General features: G+C 41.9%; 5 protein-coding genes across 5 annotated transcripts; 3 read left to right on the forward strand and 2 right to left on the reverse strand.

Annotated features, from left to right (window-relative positions):
* Positions 1 to 758: 758 nt before the first annotated feature.
* C922_01405 (hypothetical protein) lies at positions 759 to 3147 on the reverse strand (the record flags this gene model as incomplete). The annotated part of the gene is made up of 5 exons (XM_008817011.1): positions 759 to 1761; positions 1912 to 1966; positions 2124 to 2212; positions 2574 to 2668; positions 2914 to 3147. 5 exons carry the CDS (start codon positions 3145 to 3147, stop codon positions 759 to 761), a joined length of 1476 nt encoding a protein of 491 aa, XP_008815233.1.
* Positions 3148 to 5473: 2326 nt separating this feature from the next.
* C922_01406 (hypothetical protein) lies at positions 5474 to 6436 on the reverse strand (the record flags this gene model as incomplete). Its single annotated transcript, XM_008817012.1, has 1 exon — positions 5474 to 6436. One exon carries the CDS (start codon positions 6434 to 6436, stop codon positions 5474 to 5476), a length of 963 nt encoding a protein of 320 aa, XP_008815234.1.
* Positions 6437 to 8323: 1887 nt separating this feature from the next.
* On the forward strand, positions 8324 to 9412 carry C922_01407 (hypothetical protein; the record flags this gene model as incomplete). Its single annotated transcript, XM_008817013.1, has 1 exon — positions 8324 to 9412. One exon carries the CDS (start codon positions 8324 to 8326, stop codon positions 9410 to 9412), a length of 1089 nt encoding a protein of 362 aa, XP_008815235.1.
* Positions 9413 to 11214: 1802 nt separating this feature from the next.
* C922_01408 (hypothetical protein) lies at positions 11215 to 14940 on the forward strand (the record flags this gene model as incomplete). The annotated part of the gene is made up of 1 exon (XM_008817014.1): positions 11215 to 14940. One exon carries the CDS (start codon positions 11215 to 11217, stop codon positions 14938 to 14940), a length of 3726 nt encoding a protein of 1241 aa, XP_008815236.1.
* Positions 14941 to 18283: 3343 nt separating this feature from the next.
* On the forward strand, positions 18284 to 18727 carry C922_01409 (hypothetical protein; the record flags this gene model as incomplete). The annotated part of the gene is made up of 1 exon (XM_008817015.1): positions 18284 to 18727. One exon carries the CDS (start codon positions 18284 to 18286, stop codon positions 18725 to 18727), a length of 444 nt encoding a protein of 147 aa, XP_008815237.1.
* Positions 18728 to 20927: the final 2200 nt, after the last annotated feature.

The following is a 20927-nucleotide window of genomic DNA, read 5'->3' on the forward strand; positions in this document are numbered from 1 at the left end:
TGTATAAAAACAGCTAACAAACGAGCGAAGAGACATTAACGTAAACATAGGCGTGGTCCAAGCGACTTTCCGTGTGCCTATATATCAGTGGAGCACATTGCGACTGTTCTTGCTCTCTGCCTGCACGCGCATAGATAGGTTCATGTGTGCGTGCTCACGTGCGCGCTGCGAAAATCACACTACGGCAAGGAAGCATGTAGGGGCCACACGGACGCTGCGGTGTATTTTGAAAAGAACAAATACTGTGGGGGGTATGGAAATAAAAGAGAGAAAAAAAAAATACATAAATGTGTGCGAATAGATGCGTATGAATAAATGTGTGCGCATAAACGAGCTCACATAAACGTATGTACGTGTACATATGTGCATGTGCGTAGTATACACCCAGCTATCACTTAAAAAATGGCATTCTGGTGAAAGTTCACGTTGGAAATCCAAACGGATAGAGTAAAAAAGAAAAGAAGTTGATAAAAAAACCTAATTACAAAATGAGACACTTATGAGGTGTACGCTCCATCATGGCACAACACGTTTGTAGCATCCTGATATTCTTTTTAATTTTTGGGGGGGCTATCATGACATGAGGAGGCTCCCGTCCCATATGGAGCAAAAATGCGGGTGAGTCACAAAGAATCAATCATTTGCACACAAAAATGCGTCCCATTGGTAAGGTTATATGTACTCCTAACATAGGGATATTTACATAATCACATTTCCGCAGGTGTGCCCCTAATGTGCGCCCCACCAGGGCGCATCAGTTACTCAAAAAAAAAATCAAAATCTTTGTCTCCTTTATTTTCATTTTTTAATTTGTTCGTCTTTTCTTGATGGGTGAACATGTCCAAATGGTCCCTATGAGGATGACCACTGTTTGCATTTTTTGGACGAAACACTTCGAAAGAATTGTGTTTGTCTCCATTTATTGCATTACAGTGTATATTTCCTACATGGTTTTTTACAATCCCAATTTGGCTATCCTGATTATTTAAGCTTGTGTTAATTTTATTTTTTTCTGAAAAGGAAATATTTTTCGAGTTGGAAAAAAGTCTGGCAATACATTTTTTTGCCGCTTGCACTTTTGCGTCTCGAAGTTCTTTCTCCGAAAGGCAGCTGAAACTACCGAAGTCTTCTTTCTCGCTGAGTTTAGATGGTTCGGCTCTCCCTCCGATATTGGCCATGCTGCTGCTTAGGACTTTGTTTTGGCTGTTACTGGGAGTGATGCTTTGGCTATTGTTTTGGCTATTGCTTTGACTGTTGCTTCGGCTGTTGCTTCGGCTATTATTCACATGGTGTCCACCTCTGGCGTTACCATTTCCGCCTGCGCCATCACTATGAGGGTTCAATTTTTTGGCTTCTTCCAAGTGAGAAGAACTCTTGTCCCTATTACAAACGTCATTACCCTTATCTGTGTGTTTCACGTCCTTCGGAATGTTCATGTCGACTGAGTTTTTATTTGTATTACCCACATTAACAAAGTCGTTGAAAAAATAGGAATCCTTGGACGGGTTCCCGCTATCGTTATTGATGCTAGTGCAATTATTTTCCCTATAGGGGATGTTGTCAAATGAATAAAAATTATCATTCATGTATGTTTTTTTTTTTACGGGTTCCTTCTTTGTGTGCTCAGTCAATAGGCCTGTTTCCTTCTTATTGTTGCTACTGCTCTTTTTATTTCGCATAGTCTCTTCTGTTTTTTTATTATCAAATATTTTTAGGGAGTCGAAAATGTCTAAGCTCCCTACATTCTGCATTATTTTTTCTCTGTAAAAATAGGGGGGAGGTGGAGAAACGTGTGCTCTCAGTTGGTGGCGCCCCTATGGCACGTTTCTTTTACTCTACACGCATGTGCACAGGGATCTCTTTCCGCGCATGCACATTTCATTATTTTTCGGTGCGCTTTTGTTTTCTCACTTCACTTCCGCCTGCGGGGAGGCCAGCTGTGGGAGGCAACTTGTGGGGTCCACCCCTATGAGACAGAAGAGAAAGGCGCACGAGTGGACAGAGTTGGAGCATACGGGCAGAGGCACATTCACCTGCGCATATTTAAATTCGCGTATTTACATGGGTATATTTAGGTGAGCCCATTTGGAAATATGCACACAGTGGCTGACGTGCGCGGGTACCTTCCACGTAGTACTGGTAGGGCTCCTTCCTATTCGCCGGGGCGTACAACTTCTTTTCATACTTATTTTTTATCCAGTTTTGCATAATTCTGCGCGTGGGGAAGTTGCACACGTTCGTTTGAATGAACAAGGGTATATGTAACCACGTGCCAGGGGAATCCAGTGGTAGGTATTTTCGTGGTCGCCCATGTTTGAGGGGAATGTGCACGCGTACACATATTAATACACATATGTCATCGACGAATAGGAACGCGCTCCAGATGAACAACATCTTCCATGTGCAGGTTGCGTTTGCAGATTGGAGGGGGAAGAGGCACCCCTGTCACATATAAGCCGTGAAAATGTTAAGCAAGAGGCCAAATGTATGTAGGCTGTCTAACGAAGAATAAACATAACAGGTGGCTACCCCAATGGCCTCTTATATATGTGCCAACTCCATCTCATACTTACACTGAGGAATCTCCTTGCTTTGGTCTGTAGGCATCCGCGGGTAAGTTGTATAAGTAGTAGGAGTTGGACAAATCGTTCCCTATGGTCTTTATGCACTTCAGTTGGAAGAAAAGGGGAAGAAAAAAAACAATAAAAATAATGAGAATGGGATGAGGAATAGAGCGAAAGGAATGGTAGCAACGCGAAGAAGAGAGGGCGTCAAGAGGTCATCATAAAAACAAGTGGCAGCCATTCGGGGAAAAAAAAAAAAAAAAAGAAAACGAAAGAAAATTGTAAAAAGGAACTTTTATAAAGAAAAATATAAATAGAACAGTTTTATGGGAAAAGAAGAAAAAATTACATGTATCCATTGTGGCATAATTTTATCCAACGTTAAGGACTTCACTTTGGAAATGTGAACACCTAAATTTCGGTGAATTCCTGAACACTCTATGCATATCACGATGCCCAAGTTGATGCTTGCCCACCTTGGGCACTTGGCCCCGCAGTCGGCACATTTGTTGTTTCCTTTTATTTTGGTAAGGTTATCTATATCACGTTGGTAGGAGTTGCTGGTCTTGCTGGCCATAGGCATCCTGCACCACGTCTTGTGAGCAAAAGTCTGTCCCCTTGGTGGTGGAGTGTTTCTCGTTCTTTCTGATGGTGTAGACCTCTATGCAGGCACGTAGACGTAAGCATTTGTGCATATGCACATATGTATATACTTACGTAGGTTATATGTATCTACATGTTCCTTCGCGCGAAGCGGAGTTAGCGGTTGCACTCACACCTGCGCTCGAGGTTCCGTTCAATTTTGTATGTGCTCCTTCGCGGAGACTAATACACACGTGCGCATGGAGGTGCCGACATACATGCATGTGAGCAGCGTTGTGGTGTTATTGAGTCACCCGTTATTTCAACCAACCGTTAGCAATTTTTCAAAGCGCACAATATGCCTCTTTACCATAAAACGGTGTATGAGCTGTTTTGCAGCCACATCAAGGTGTACACAAGTGTATTACGCATTCGTATATCTCCACATAAATATAAACATATGTTTTTACGTATCAATTTGTGTATGCCCAAATCGTGTTAATTAAAATAAATGCTTCATCATTATAACTTTAACCACAGAAGTTTTTTTTTCTTTTTTTTTTCCCCACAGAGGAAGAAACTTAAATCATGTGTTTGCTTCTTTTTAACACAATTCGGTAATGTCGTGAGTTTGATGTTTAAAGTAGGTTAATTTATAGGAAGGTGGATCGCCACTGAGCAAACCGCTGGAAAAACCAAAATGGGGAGTGAACTGAGATGCTAGGCTATGCTGTGCGATGTGATGAGATGGTGCGACCTTGCAAAAAAATTGACTTGCCAACGATCACGCTTGCGCGAAGTCGACGATACGGGCATGCATACGTATATGTTCATATGTATACATATATATATGCGTAAGGTTTATTTAAGCGCATTCATATGCGACTTATGGCTGGCACCTGAAAGAGCGCCATCTGCTGTTAAGTTTTAACCTTTCCACCTTGCTCGTTTTGTTTTACTCTTTTGCCAGCACGCGTGGTGGGGGTAAGAAGAAATTTCCCACGAGCAAGACTGTTTGTCGTACGAGCGTGCTGCAGAGAGGGAGGGGAGAGGCTTGCATTTGCTTACACCTCCCGTACGCACGCCGGGAATGCGTACACGAGGTACACCCCTATCGCACATATATACATGTACATATGGAATGTAAAGATACCTATGCGCCTGCCTCCTCCTTTTCACGTTTCCTGCGCGCATGGAGAACCCTCCCCTTCATAGGGACACTCCTTTCACGAGTAATGGTAGCCTACGAACAGTCACAACAGGATGGGATTGAAGGTGACTCCAAAAAAAAAAAAAAAAAACAAAGACTTCCCAGTTTTAGCGGCATTTTTAGCATTACAGGACTAGGGGAATTCCTATCCTTCGATGAGCATTTTACTTTTTTTCTTTACTATTTGATCATCCATTTTAATGCTTGCCGCCAAGGCAGGGGGTAAAAATGCCGATCCGTTCTGCGCGTCCGTTTCCCGCCGTTAGGCCACTATGTATAGATAACCTTTTTAAGATGGTACAAAGGTTATCTCGCGCGTTTTTTATCCCCCGCGTGAGTTCCTTTCCCGTTGTTTAGACTCACTTAAGGGTGTTCGTTTGAGAGAGGTTAATGCGCGCGGACACAAACGCAACTTGCATGTGCGTTCTCATTTGCAAATTTTTTAGCGCTTTTGTTGAAATGCTAACAAACGACTTATCTAGGTGTGTGTGGTTACCGCAGCTGATTATGCGGAATGGGGTTTAAAAAAAAAGGGGGGGGGAAAAAAAAGGCAAACGGGTACCACTGCACATATAATGTGTATAATTACACACTAACTAGTACGAAACAACATATCATAGTAGGGGGCTTGCGTGTGTGTGATGAACCTGTGCACGCGTTAAATGGGAAACAACAATACAAACGTCTTGAAGTCACGTTTCAGTGGGCCGTTTCACCACCCCCCCAGTGCAAACAAAGCATCGTATGTGTGCGTAATTACGTGCACATGTGCGTACAAATATTACCACAGAGATGTGCACGTTTGAGTGGCTACAAAGTGGTGAAGCAGTGTGAGAAAGAATGCTGTGCTTCCCTTAGTCGGTTGCTTCCATGGGACGAACAAATTTTAATCGGTGTAATGCGCTCCTCTTTTGTGGTGAACAAAACGGTAAAGTGGGTTTTTTTCCCTCGCTGGGATTATGCCCCTTGTTATTACCACATTTGATGCGCTTTGTTAAAGGTAAAAATTGCTATGCAACTCTGCCATGGCAAGCAGAAATATGGAAACAGATTTAACCGCCTTAGGAAGTTGGCGCAATTTTGGAGTCCGCGGACGGGTAAGGTAAATCTTTCCCTCTTACAAATCGCGGAAGAAGGACTTTTTCTTGATTCTGCCCGATATATGCGAACTATCCATATGAATTGGATAAAAATGAATGGAAGAATTGTGCGATATGCTGGCAAAGAGTTTTTTTTTTTTGTTAGTAGCTAACTTTTCAACGCTGTCACCACCTTCCAGCCTGGCAATGGCATCCCCCATTTTGTTGGGTAAAATATGAGCAACCTTTATAACCCCATCAGCCGTGCCAAACAGGATTGTATACTCATCCAGCTTGACAAATGTGCTTATCATATCTTTGCTGGCTTTCATTTTGCCCTCCATGTTACCCCAAGGTTGTTTTGAAAAAATGGTAATATTTCCATTCATAGTTGTACACACAATTTTTGCATTATGTGCCAGTAAATTGGCGCACAAAAATTCATCCTTGTATTCTTCCGATACATTATGGGTGACAATTTTTTTTCTATTTAGAATATCAAAAAGGGCTAAGTAACCTCCAGAAGAAACGATGACAGATTTCTCATCGGAATTTAAAGCCATACTTGAAATGGTATCATCAAATTCTTTTATTTTGTGAATCGGTTTTTTCGATTCATCTCTTGCATCCCAGTGTTTTAGAATCCCCGTTTCGTCAGCCGTTAAAAAGGTATTTACACTTGTAAAGAGGATTGAGCACACGGAATGGTTGTGACATGTATTGGTCCAGATGAGCTTCCCGGTAATGTCTGTCAGGGAGCATTTATTGTCAGACGATGCTGCTAGTATTTTCTTCCCGTTACTTGAAAAGGAGACACAACTTACTGTTTTTTTGTGATTGTATATGTTCCATTTTTTTTCGAATTTCTTTTTTTCTTCCTTTAATTTGTATAATAATAAGTTCCCATCGAATAGGCCGGCACATATTACGTCCAATTTGGGATGAAATTCTACGTCAAAAACGGTTGACTCACAGTCGATGGACGTGTATACTCTACTCATTTTGTACGTGTCCCTGTTTCTTTAAGAGCTTCCCCCAGTGGTGTGTCTGGTGCATTATTCAGTGCTTACTGGTTATGGGGAATTCCTTCCTACGGCGGATCAATATCCCTTTTGATGTCGTACATATGTACACATGTGTATAGGGTTATATAACAGCACGTTGAAATTTTTCGCCACAGGGACTCCTGCTATTGTTGAAAGTCCTTTTCACGTGACGACTCCCTCAGTTAGGATTTCATCCTTCTGTTTATGTCTCCTATGCAAACAAGTACGGTTTAGCTCTAGACCCATCAGCATTACTGCGCAGCGTCCTTATTATACTATGTAAGCAACTTCGGCATAGTGGCCCGTGTATTCCTTCCCCCACTTCTGTGAGCTTCCCAGTGAGGGAAAAAAATCAACTTGGTTTCACAAAGGAGGGGCTAAATTTGACCGTTTAAAAGGACTTGGGGTAAAAAATGCTACGCTAAGTACAGCAAAGCAGCAGTAAAATATGTATTCATCAGTGGCTAGCTGGAGAGCTGCAAAGGGGACCCTTCCCAATAATTTACAAATTGTTGTTTTTAAAAATGTTTTGGGAAAGAAAAAACCAAATTGGATACAAATGTACCACAAAATTTAGTAGATTTTTCCGCTTCTTTTTTTTTTTTTTTGGTGAAGGGGGAAAAAAAAGGCTGCGTAAAGTACAACATGGATCACTACGTTACACTAGTCCCTTGGCGTTCGCTCAGAGCAAGTGGAAATTTATCCCTTAAAATAAAGCAACAAAGTGGGTAACCGAATGTATATAGTTTCCTCCCCAATTTGCGTCCGTACTTGTTGGCGAATGCATGACTGATGGGAGGGGCCCCAAAGCTCGCGCCACTTTTGTTCACCAGAGGAGAGGGGTCCTCTCATCCATAACCATTTGCAGTGCCCGTTTTGAGGTAAACTAAGGCATGGGACAAGTGGCCGACTTTAGTGAAAGCATTGGTAGGTGCACGTGTAGGTAAATAATTCTATGTTTATGTACGAGCGGAATGCTCATCTTCATGTGTGAGGCAAAAATCCCGGAGGCCGCTCACCAATTTAGCGTCTCGCGCGAAGCCAGACCCAGGGGCGAGGAGAAACAATTTTGCGCGAAACAAACCCAAGAGGGAAGAATTCATTGCTTCATGGATTACGCAGCTTTTATCTTCCTGGCCGAAGGGATGAGATGTCCTAATTTGCGCATATTTGCAAAGGTAAAGCAATGCAATGCGCAAGTCTAGGATCAGTGTAACTTGTGTACATATGTGCTATATTATTGCCACGTATCTGTGTGTTCTTTACATGGCGATTCGTACACCCCACAGATGGTAACACTTGGGGTGTATATTTCTGCCACAAGTGCGCAACTTTTCTTAGTACGAAGGGTTGTATATTGGCAATCTGAAGTTGGCCTTTTTTTTTTTTTTATCATGCGTTCGTGTTGGGGAGAGGGCCACCGCACGGTAGAGCTGTTTTTAAAGCATTCCTCTGATAGGCGTATTCGTGTGTGACACTTTCTTTTGCGCAGCTTTTGTGTAAACATTGGGGAAGGTCCCTTTTGATACACAACATGCCGCATTGCCACATCGGGATGCAGGGCAAACACAATGATTTGAGAGGTACGTTTCAACCGCATTGCCCTGGTTGAGATAGGCTACACCGCAGAATTGGGGCGTCTCCCACCAGTATGGTAAGTCTCCACTGTGTGGTAACTCCCAACAGGGTGGTAACTCCCGACAATGTAATAACTCTCCACTGTGTAGCAGTTCGCCACTCCATAGTTCCCCACACTGTAGCGCGTCACCATCGCGGCGGGGGCGATACTTCCCCGGATTGAAAAAAACCAAAGACGCCGCACTGAGCGAGGTGCCCACAAGAATGGAGGGAAAGGACAGGAACAGGACGAGCGACGCGAACCTGTGTAAATACAAAAACAAGAAAATAGTGAAAACAATAGATGACATAAACGAGTTTGTAAAAACATACCCTCGAACCAACAGAGAATTAAATACGTACATTATCAAAAAGGACAGAGGAAGGGAAGTGTCTCTTTTAAAAAGTTTCGTTTTTTATATATTTACCCAAATAACGAGCATCCTAGCTATATGTCTGGTCATATTCTGCATTGGCTTCTTAATTGGGAATCACATTTCATCCAAATCGTCCCTAATAAATTCAGTCATCGATAATTTCTACGCAGCAAACGACATCGGTGCGCAGTTGTACGTGCAAACGGTTGCCAATCCGAATGATGGACAGGGGAGTGAAGTGCACCATGCACTGGCACTAGACCTAATAATCAATTTTAACTTTGACTATAATAACCTATTTATGGGAACGCTCATCGGAAAAGTTTTATTGTATTACTACCCAGCTAATGACATTGGTGTAAGGGATGAAGAATACTGTTATTACAATGGTAAAAATAATGCAGTGGCACAGTCCATGAGGAATCCAGGGAGGCAATTTCCCAAATGGCAGAAAAATGAGGAAGAACTGTTTGACATTTTTGCCAAAGAGAACTCGCTAATTTTTTTAAATTATGCTATGAAAATGAAGAAGAAATCTGAGATAACATACATCAATGATTTATTGTTTGAGAATTTAAATGCCTACCCCATTGGGGGGGCAGACATTACCATATCTCCGGGTATAATGCAGGGCATTAATTCGATTAACGCGCTGGTTAGCATAAATCACCTAATTACAGATAAAACCTTGTTAAATCACTTAATGAAAGATTGTGAAAAAGGGAGAATATATGTACAGCTACACTTTGCGAGTAATCAAATAAAGACGATCTTCTTTCGCTTCCAACCGCAAACGGGGATTTTCTTACCCTTTAGAATTCTCTGCGAGATCAAGTCGCACGATAAAAGTCCGAGCAATGAATTTCGCCTAAGTGTTATTAAGAATTATAATGTCCAAAAAACGGCCATAAAGAATATTAACTTTTTTATCAATTAGCCCCTCAGTGGGGTCATTTGCACTCACAACGATGGTATGCGTGTAAATAGGCAAGCAGCGCATCCCACATTGTTGCTCCTCGTCGTTGGTCCGCACAGTAGCGGCGCGTTATTACTCCAGTGTGTTTCTCCACCATTTCTGCTACCCCCAGTTCATTCTGCAGATCAGAACCGACGTGTGTCTTTGTGTGCCTTTGTGTGTCTTTTCTAGTCCGTGGGTCCAGTTGCCACCGTGTTCATACTCAAGGGGCATCCCGAAGTGGACGTCGGAAAAGGTCCTCTTAATGGCCGCTGGAAATGCACGTTTTCAACTCCACCGTTCGTGGCAGCAGGAAGATTCCTTCCATCTGTGCCTCACCCCCTTTGTGTAACCATGGTGATGTGAAAGTCCACCCTTTGGCGGAACTCATTATGCCACGTTCGTTTCACCGAGTTGTGTGCAGAGAGGTACGGCGCTATTTATATGTGCCTACGCGTGAGTAAAAAAAAAATTGTACTGCCGCTTAGGCATCTGCATACATAGTTCCGCGTGCATATTTAACTGTAACACGGGGATGTGCCTTACCGTGGACTTTGGTCACACATTAATAGACCGTTTGTGCAGCGGGGTGAAGAAATCCTGGCTCAATTTATCCCCATTTGGCGTTTAACCTTCCAGAGGGGTAAAAAGGAACGGTGGAGCGATGGAACATGCAATTAAGTGAAGGTCAAACACAGCGAAGTAATTCACCATGTATAAGCCATTTCTCCCTTCGTCTTCAGCGCCCATGTGATATACTGCTTGCATTGATAACAGTTCGGGAGGGGATTCCCCCAATGACCTTGCGTCAAAATCACACTTGTGTTATCACCCCGTTTTTTTTTTTAATTTTTTTTCCCTTTAACCTTTGCCACTTGCGCGGAGATTATACAATTTTTTTTTTGTACCCTTTTAAGGAGAACGTAAAACAAATCAGCACAAAAAGGGGACCCTTTTGACAATTTGAACTGAGAGGGGGACAGTCCAAAAGGTACACTGATGTTTGGCCCACTAGTGCTAAATGATGCTGCGCAAAAAAAACGCAGCAGAGGCACGCGAAGAAGTATGAGCAGCCGATGCATATGCGTATTTCTCCTGCCAAATGCTGTTGAAGGGGGAAATCATTTTGCACCCAAGCAGGTGTCATATATGCTAGTTGTGCATACATTTGGAGGGCTATTTTTTCTCCATTTTGTGTTCCCATTTTGTGTTCCAATTTTGTACTTCTTTAGGTGATGTTTTTATATACCCCTCTCTGGGTACGTACAAACACTGTTTTGTTTTCTTCATGGGGAAACATAATTTGGGGGACTATACTCCACGTATTTGTTAATATTTCTTAAGAGTATACAATCATTTCTTGCTGTGCGAGAAGCACCAAGGGGTGCACGAGAGTAGGGCGTATTTGTGTCCCTATCTGTATGCACGTACGTAAAGGCATGGGCCAGGTATTCACATGTGAAGGGGTAGATATCTCGTTTTATGTCGAGTTCGTTTGGGAATCTCCAAACTTGATCGAAGTTTACTGTAGGAGGAACGAAGCCCATTGTCAAGCATTTGTTTTTTTAAATCTACTTTAAGGTTTTGCCATTTGGGCGTTCCATTTTTTTTTTTTTGTTCCACAACTGGTACTACGGGAGGTGCCTGCCATGCTTTGGACGTGAGGGACGATCCGTTAGGCATCTTCGCATGGTGGCACGGACTTCTGGTTCTGTTTGCCCACGTTCGGCTATATTTTAGTGCTCCCCGTTGGACTTGTTTCACCCCCGAAATATGCCCATAACATGCTTAGGGGGGACGAATTAAAGGGCGAGCTAACCAGTGGGGCGGACAATGACGAACTGGTTACAGCGAAGCAACTCTTCGTGACGCATTTGAAAGTGGACGAGAGGACCAAGCAGCTTTACAGGCACTTCAATGTGGAGGAGTATGTGCTCGAGGTTATGCGAAGTAAGGGGGCGGAGAAGAAGGGCGATGGGGAGGAAGGACAAAGTGGCATATTCGAAGAGGCCAACGGAGTGGAAGGCGCGAATGGTAAAAATGGTGGAGCAGAAAACCCGAACGAGGCAAAAAAGGCAAATGACAGGAAAAACGCAAACGAATCCGATAACGCCAACGAAGCCGACAACGAGCACAGCGCGGGCGATGACACAGACAGTGAGCTCCCCAAAAGAGACGAACAGGCGTACAGAGAAGAACTGCAGTTTTTAAAATCTAATCCACTCCACCTGAGCAGGTGGTACGAATTTCTTGAGCTGTACCAAAGAGAAGAAGTATACGAACTGTTTCTCCTGATTTTCCCAAGGTGCACCTTATATTGGACTAAATATGCAGAACTGAAAGTGAAAAAAAAGGATTACACAGAAGCGTATAAAATATATCGCAGATGTATCGATGCGAATATCTATGATTTGAAATTAGTTTTCTCCTTTTTGTACTTTACCTATCACACTTCATCCATTCACGAGTACATCAGTTTTCTCTTTGACGGACTGAAGTGTGTAGGGATGGATATAAAGTCAGGCACCATCTGGGTTGAGCTCCTATACATACTAATAAAAATAAATAACACAAATTTGATTCTGAATAATGAGATTCCAAAATTACTGTTTGATCCATTTAAGAACATAAGCAGTAGAAAGAGGAATGAGGGGCCATTGATACCATCAGAAAAGGAGCAAGCCATATTTAGCTCCTCCATCCCAAATAAAAGTGGGAAAACGGTGACCTACACAGAGCATTACACAAGTGATGGGAAGCTTCAAAAGTTCTACCATTGCTGGTTTAATAATCCGACAAAATATTTAGATAAAGTGTGGAAGAACTTTTGCTCCTACGAAAAAATCATGACAGATAATTTTACCGTCAGCTCGTTAGGAAGCTACAATACGCAATATTTAAATGCCAAGAATGCCTATGGAGAGTTATATGCCCTTTACCAGGAATTAAATCTCGACAGGAAATTCAAAATTGATAAAAAATTTAAGTTAATCATACCTATTAGCAGGAAATATAAGGTAGAGAATCGTATTCTTCTTCGCAGGTGGGAAAAGATTATCAACTTTGAGAAAGAGAATCCTCTGAAGTTGAGCCTCCCCCTTGTACGGAAAAGAATTATGTATGTCTACGAACAGGCCTTGGTCCATTTACAGTTTAATGCTGATTTGTGGTTTTCCTACTTCCAGTTTTTGCTACTAAGTAAGAAGTTTACTTATGCCATTAGGATTATGAGGGAGGCCATCGAAGTTTACCTTCCCTTTGACGAATTGTTGAAGTTAAATTTCGCTTACTTCTTCGAAAGGCACGCGTTAATAAATCAGGCTCACTTCGTCTATCAGCTTATGCTTTGTGAAGTTTCCAAAAAGAGGAATCAGTTTTCTCTGCCCTTTTTGCACTCCAAGCAGGGCTTTAGGAAGGGGTCTTTCGGCCTTGTGAAGAGCAGGGCAGGCAAGAGGAAGAGAATGGGTGCAGCAAAGGGGGGGACGCGCAAAAATGCTGAATCCAGTGAGACGGATGGCCGCAACAGAGGGAATGACCCGCATAATAGCAGGACCGATGAGGAAAGAAAGGGGAGTAAAAAAAAGGTAAAATGGGAGGGCCCATCTCGGGGTAAGGCAATCCCCACCGATGATATCTACAAACCGGGGAGCGACGATGACAGTGGAATGAACGAGCAGGATAATGAAGGTGCTAATGAGGAAGAGGATATTAACGACCGCGGGAGATACCGCGCGAGTGAACCGGGCAGTGGGACCCCCCAGGGGGAGGCGAGCCAAGCCCTCGGCGCATGCGAAGACAACATTAGGAGGAAATTTCTGCACTGCGATTACGAAAAGATTGAGGAAAGGAAAAAATATTTCATAAATTACATTAACGTAAACAAGAAAAAAAGGAGAGATTTCGTCTTCACACACTTTTTAAACTTTGTTAAAAGGAATTATGATGAAACGATATGGAGGTACTACACAGGGATTGTGCTAAGCGAGAAAAGGTGTTCCCAACATGTATACTACTACTGTGCAAACATGGAAAGAACAATTTTCAAAAATGAAAAGAGGGCCATATATATCATGAATGAGGGTTATAAGAAGTATGCATCGAACAAACGATTCCTCCTACTTTATGTTAAGCTTCTACTAGAAAAGGGAAACATTGAGGAGGTGAGATCTTTGATCTACAAATTTATTCACAATTTTTATGCAGATTTTTATAGCAAGTATGACAGGCAACATAACAGCAGTGGAAGAAAAGCCTCCAGAGCGAAATCGGGACAGGGAGAATTTAACCATTTCGATTCCAACTATGTGAAATTGTTGAGGAAAAAAAATAAAGCGTGCGATAAAATGTGGACTTTACTGATGCAACTGGAAACGCTCTACGGGGACATAACCAATTTGAACCGACTTTGGGAAACCAGATTGAAATATGAGTCGGGATACAATTTGGAAGAAAATAAAAACGTCCTCATCGATTTTGACAACGTGTCGAATGTTAACGAACGTATGTTTGTGGAAGATTCTACGCTGACGGACATCCTTTGCAAGGGGTATCTGGAAAACTTAAAAAAAAATGACATTGATAATCTGCAGTTTAAGGTGAACTTAATCAGTTCGCAGCAGTTCGGCGGGGCTCCTCTCAAAAAGACCTTCTCCTTTTTTCAAGTCAGTGGCGCAAATGTTTTTACCGAGTTGTTAACTCGAAATGAATTTGTGGTTAAGGAGCAGGGAGGGGCGAGGAAGAAGAAAAAGGCACTGTGCCAGGAGGCGGAGCAAGAGCAGGAGGACGACGTTGCGACACCCCCCCAATCGAAAGCAAATAAGGACCTTGCAAGCGAAAGCGACGTGAGAAAAAGCCGCATTGCAAACAGGAATGGAAGTCAAAATAATCAAAAGGGGAAAGAAGGCGCAGAAGCTATAAATAACGACCAGCTCCGAAACGCACCTTTGAAGAAAGAAAAAAAACGTTCCACCAAAAGAGGCACAGTGAAATCCACCTACGATTCGTTTAACTTTTTGGACTCGCGAACAAGTGGAAAAAAAAAAAAAACTAGCAATAACGTTGCGAGAAGCACCAATAATGTGGAAAGTAAGGCCGAAGAAAAAACAGACATAATAGCCGACACAATGAGTTGTATCAGTAGACCAAATTTAAAGAAAATGCTTCTGTACAAGCCGCTAGAAAATTATAAGCATTTAGAAGTTGATGGGGGGAAATTACACGATGAGAAAAACACATCCTTGAGCCAATATCCCTATTGTGTTAGCGACGTGAACGGAAATGACGACAGGGATTATTTCTTCAAGCGAGAATATTTCAGTATGCCAAATATAATAAACGACTTTTTAAGTTTGTTGCCTGAAGAAAATGCAGGCTTAAATGTGTCAGATAGTTCCATCGATTACTTAATTACGTCTCTGAAAAATTTGACCATCCCCAAGTTGAAGACATTTCCCTACGAGCCGATACCCGTGAAGGAAATCCTACAGATAAAAAACGAGCTGATTGGTTAACAAGTTTTATTGCTTCTGGTACTAAATGTTTTGAGAGATGGAGGTGGAGAAGTTGGGGGGAGAGGCGTATGCAAAAATGAGCACCTGTTGACGGGGGGGAAATGACCCGAGGAAGGAACTTTAAACACTTCGAAGATAGAGCTGCCCTATTTTATTGCAAAAAATAAGATGTCGCATATCCGTGTCAAGATTCGTAACCGTGTGAACGGCCAGCACGGTCCTGTCTTTTTGTGCTTTCGCTCGGCGGTAGCTTCCTTTGGCCGCCGCTTTGTTGTTTCGTCGTTTTGTTTTGTTACTTTTTTTTTTCTTTATTTCTGATCTTTTGCATTTCGAATGACTGCATTTAGAATTTTTCCATTTTGGAGTTTTTCCTTTTTGAATTTTTCCATTTTGGAGTTCTACCCCTTCGAATTTTTCCATTTTGGAGTTTTACCCTTTCGAATTTTTCCATTTTGAAGTTCTCCCTTTTCGAATTTTGCCATTTTGAAGTTCTCCCTTTTCGAATTTTGCCATTTTGAAGTTCTCCAACCCTCACGTCCATCCGTTATTCGATTCGCGCTACTGGTCCCTCGGACATAATTCAAAGATTAAAGCGTAAAGCATAAATCATAGAAAATTTGAGGCGCAGTGGTGATTAAAATGGAAATATACCTGTTTGCGGGGAACTTATGTTTTAGGAAAGCACCACCATGTGGAGGCAACAAATGAGCCTCCCATTATATCAACACAAGGGGCAGCAGATGACCCGAATGTAAACTTATGGGGGAATACATTCGTGTCTTTTTTGGCCTCACTCTTTACGCGTTCAAATTTGGAAAGTATGAATATTCTCTACATTTGTAAGAAGGCAAATCCGTAAGGATAAAAATGGAGGGGCTGCGCATATCTTCGCTCGTTCATTAAGAAGTTGGTCCAAAGAGGGCCTCATTTTGAGAAAGTAAAACTGGGTGGTTTTGTTGTTGCTCTATTTTGGCAAGTCTCTTTAATCTGGGTTAAAATGTGTGTGTTTGGGTTGGAGATAGAGAGGTTAATTTATTTCTCGCTACTTTATTTTTCATATAAAGAGAAAAAATGGAACTTAGCTCATCCGTGATCTATGCTTAAGGAGGCCTCCCCCTCTTCTGTGCCAAGTGGCCATTTTACCCACTGGCAGACGACGACACACTGCATGCACAACGACGCGCGCATGCGAATGAGAATATAATATATACATATTCATATGGTCGTACAACTGGTCTCCAATGTTTTTGAGGCTAAATTGGCAAAAAAATTGGCTAGCAGGTTGAGGCAAAGAATTGTTTCGAGAGCTTGCAAAAGATGACGTGCGCAGTTTTTCTTTTGCGTGCATGCCACGGGGTGGTGTAACTTTGGCGATCATACTTGGCTATGTTTTCATTGTTTGACTATTTCGCCGTATCAGCAGGAACTTGACCCACTTGTGAGTACTCCCGTGATGTTTTCCTTTTAACGGTTGCACCTTATAAGGCAGGGCTGGGCATTCATTTTGAGCAGTTTTTACCTGTTCAAGCATTATTACTGTCAGGATGAGCGGGAGGATGTCTAGCAAAAGTGGCCAATTTGCCCACTTCATTTTTTTCTCCATTTCTTGATTGCTTTAGGGGCATGCCTGCCGTTTCACGCACATGAAAGCATCCATAAATCGGCATATGTGCATGTGCACGTACCCAAGCCTGCATGCACATCCTCATTTGCTGGCGCATGTCTATGTGCAGCAACACATATGTAGAGCTATATGTGAACGCATGCTAACGCCACATTAAGCATAGAACAAGTTAGAATTAGAGCGTCTCCCGCTTTTGACTGCAACGGCTGCTATTCCCGTGGTTACTTCTCCCTATATATACTCACTTATTTGGCTCTTCTTTTCATTTTCTCCTCTTGGGAAAAGTACCAAAAAGAGTGTTTTTCAAGGCCAAGGTTGCAAATAATTGTTTCTCCACCTCTCTTTTGTTGCAGCATGTAGAAGCAGAACGACACAAATCATATTGCCTTTCGAGAGAAAACTTCCTTTTCGGTCGTGATTTTTCCTTACATGCGGGGCTTTCTTACGCATAAGGATATGTACTTAGCCAAACGGCACATGCGCAGTGCACGCATGTACAAGTGTAAAAAAGTACAAATTCACATAAGAGAGTAATTATCCCCCCACCTCTTCGGTTGGTCTTTTTCCAGTTCCTGTTTCGAGGCCACAACCATTTATATGGTTTTTTTTTTTTAAAAAGTACAAAATAGTGAATTTAAAAAATAAATTAAAAAAAATATATATTTATACAATTCTACAGATATAGAAACAAAAACAAAAAAGTAGTGTGCCTTTTCGTTAATTTTATTTTCTGTCAAATTTTCCGCCATCCACAATTTTTTTTCTCTTTATTTTCTTACCCCTGCTAAGTGAAGATATACATATGCATATAATCGTATATGTATGTAGCTCCGCGCGGATGCAAACTTCAGATGCATTCTTAACAATCCCGTTTTGCAACAAAATTAAATGAAAAGTTACTTACAAGTAAAGATTTAATTTAAAAATTAAAATTTTATACGTTCGTACAAGATTTTTTCTCCTCCACTTTTTTTATAATCAACGTGGTTATGAAACAGAATCATATGTTTTTTTTTTTTTTTTAAGCTCTCTCTCATTGTTAAGTTTTTATCTGTATAGCAATTAAAAGTACTTTATAGATTTCTTTGTTTTTTTTTCCCCCTTACACCACTTGTGTAAACGAGGGAATAACTCCTTTACAGAATAGAAGCCAAGAAAATAAAGGAGCCAAGTATATAATATGTACACTCAAAATTGTCTATAAAAACGATCCAATTTTGTTCTGCATCGCGCAGGAACGTATAAGTACTTCCAAAGGTTGCTTGTCACTCCTTTTCTTTTTTTGTTTTTCCCAAAAGAATAAGGGCACGAATGGGACAGTATCCATACACGCGTATATATGTACATGTGCCGAGAACCTGCCTTTCCCCGAGACGTAACTCTGCACAGAGAACAAATAGCACAGCAGATGTAATCCTTGGGTGTACTTCGCATCACCCCCTGACGCCCCTTGCACAAGAGAAAAAAGGAGCATTTTGTGTTTACTAGACATGTCCATAGATATGCTCCACCTAAGCGACACACGTTGGCGCGTCATTCCAGTTGGGAGAATACACACCGCGGATTAGAAGCAGGGAGAAAAGGGAGTAGTTAGCCCGGTTTTCCTTGTTTTCCTTGTTTGCTTCCTCGCCAGGATACTCTGCCCACCCCCTCGCACCGTACCCCTTCCTTTACGCAACCGCGTATCAACCCGACCGCTGCGTAACCTATCGCGCCAACATGGATTATACCCTTAATGATGACTGGATCATGAGGAGGAACAAGATATTCTGCGACGTCATAAACAATCTAGTGACGACTTTCTACGAGATTCAGTACAAGTTCTTCTTTGTTAGGAGTGAACTCATGCACATAAATGAAAGCATAAGTCACGTGGAGATACTCCGGACCATAGAGTATAACCTATTTCACGTAATCATCACATTCGTCATTGATTGTAAAGCCTTGTATAATCTGAAGAATGCAATCAATAAAACATTCCAGGTGTCCGATCGAAGTCGTGTTTCATACTATTACTACCTCTTTGAACATGAGAAGTTTATGGAATTATTTAAAAAGTTGGAAGCCTGTATGCTGGGGTGTCAGAAGTTAAACACTTATCTGTCGCACCAAATCGACAGACTGAAGAATAACATCGCTATAACGAAATGCAACCATGCATGAAATAGCTACGGAGGAAGCGTTCTCGTTGCTGTTACGCGAGCGGAATGGGTCTTCATCTGGGAGAGGCCTCCAAATGGTTAAAAGAGGCAGCTGTCCCAGAGGGAGAAGGAACTGGAGGGACCACCTAGAAAGTATGAACCAACAGAGGAATGACAAGACAAGGGTGAACAGAAAAAGTGGTAAACGGAGTTAATCGCCCGACACGAATGGAGACGTGGATGGCGGTACGGACCGCGACGCGGATAGCGAGACCTGGGGTAACAGGGGCCGCTGCACGCTTGGCACCCCCCTCCTAGAAGCGTAAATCTGCAACGATCCCCCACTTGTTTTAAAGCCTCCCAAACTATAAACGTGTGCACAAATTTGTTCAGCACTTTAGTTTGCACGTATGTTTGTGCACATATGCATATCAGCCCACGTGCATATATGTCTATTTTAGTTTTTACGAATTAATTTTTGTATTTTTACTATGTTTTCTTTTCCTTAATTTTTTTTTTTTTTTAATTAAATTGGCACTTTTGAACAGACAACTACATTTGTTCCATAAAATTAACCACTGTAATAAAATGTATATCTCCTTTTCCTCCTGGTGTCAACCACTGGGTCGAATTTCTGCATAAATATGCCAATGTTGATATGGATGAGCTGTTTTTCGTAGGGTCCTCCAGGAGGGATTACTACGAGCATATCAGAAGGTGTCCATATCATAGGGGTACTCCCCAAAATGTGTTATAAAATTCCTTCCTTTAACGGCTTCAAAAAAGGGAAAGAAAAAAGCCTAACATGGTTGCTCTCTTTTCCATATGCATATGGCAGAGCGATCCATGATTTGATAACTTCCTGTTTTAAGGGCTAAAGTTTACAGTTCTGTCCCCCCCACCCTTGATGGAAGGGCACAAGCGGCAAGCAATCCAAGCCGATGGCGCGAAGTAATTGTTGAATGTGGTAGGGTGGGTGGTGATACAGCAACAATTGCTCCTAGGGATCATTGAGCGGATGCTATGCACAGGGAGGAAAGTGCTATATATTGAAAGGCATCTGTATGTACGGACATGCATAAGGGCAAAGTAGAGGCTCACCTTATGTTGTCTATTACGACTCGTGAAGAAGAAACTGATGAGTCTTACGCACTCAGAGAATACATCTGTGCCAGGTTAACTAAGCTATATAAATGAGGATATGGCCTTTCCCAATACAGGTAATTTATATGGCAGCATGCATGCGTTGTTATGATGTATCGATAACACCTTATCATGGAACACATGTACACATAGAGTTCCCCGTTTTTGCTGCATTTGCAGTATTAGGCCACCCAGTATAGCATTGAAAGGATTTAACCGGGTGCACTGTGAAGTGAAGTTAGCCTGGAGTCAGACCAAAGGTGGCAGCCAAAAAGGCACAGTGGGAAAGCTAAAGCGAGCAAGGCAAATTGGGAAAGGCTCTTTAGTAGGACTTCCCAAGATCGCTACACAGATCGATGCATACACTACCAACTAAATTGCCTGATATTCCCAGATTGAGACTGGAAAACAATTTTTGCAGACCTGAAAAAGGGTTTATATTTACTGAGCCCTTCAAATTCCTGTTGGCTATTTCATAGCTAAAAAAAGACGCAAAAAATGCTGTCTTGTAGATGAAAATATAACAGGGCAACTTCCTCTTCAAGACGAAAGCAATAGGGACGTCTTCTCCCTACAACATGCGTACACTTCTGTGAAAAAAAAAAAAAAAAAAATGCATGACTTTTTATGGTTCATATACATAAGTGCCCTTACAAGAGGAGTAACAAATGACTCAAGTTGATCTTCTTCCATTAAGAACGACTTTTTTTTTTAGCCTCAAAAAAAATTTAATGGCCTTCCGGAAAGGACTGAAGAAATTATCGCTGCCTGTCAATATGCTTATTATGCTTATTCCTCTTTGTGATAATTCTTGTGATGTATAATGGAAGGGGAAGATTCAGAGGCGTTAGGAAAGAATATCAGCTGATGGGCGTGCGTCAAATTATTTTTTGGGGTCCTAAACCTGGAGCATATCTACACATGGTGAAGATGCTCTTTTGCCTGGTGAACGATTTCGAGAGGAGAAAAAGGAAGTGCCTGGAGTTCCCCAAGCGAATCGGATGCTATTGCATGTTCAGTATTTTCTAATAATAATTTTTTTTATTAAAAAAAAAAAAAGAAGGAGTAACAAAAATGGC

This window comes from Plasmodium inui (assembly GCF_000524495.1).
Source record: "Plasmodium inui San Antonio 1 unplaced genomic scaffold supercont1.4, whole genome shotgun sequence".
NCBI lineage: Eukaryota > Apicomplexa > Aconoidasida > Haemosporida > Plasmodiidae > Plasmodium > Plasmodium inui.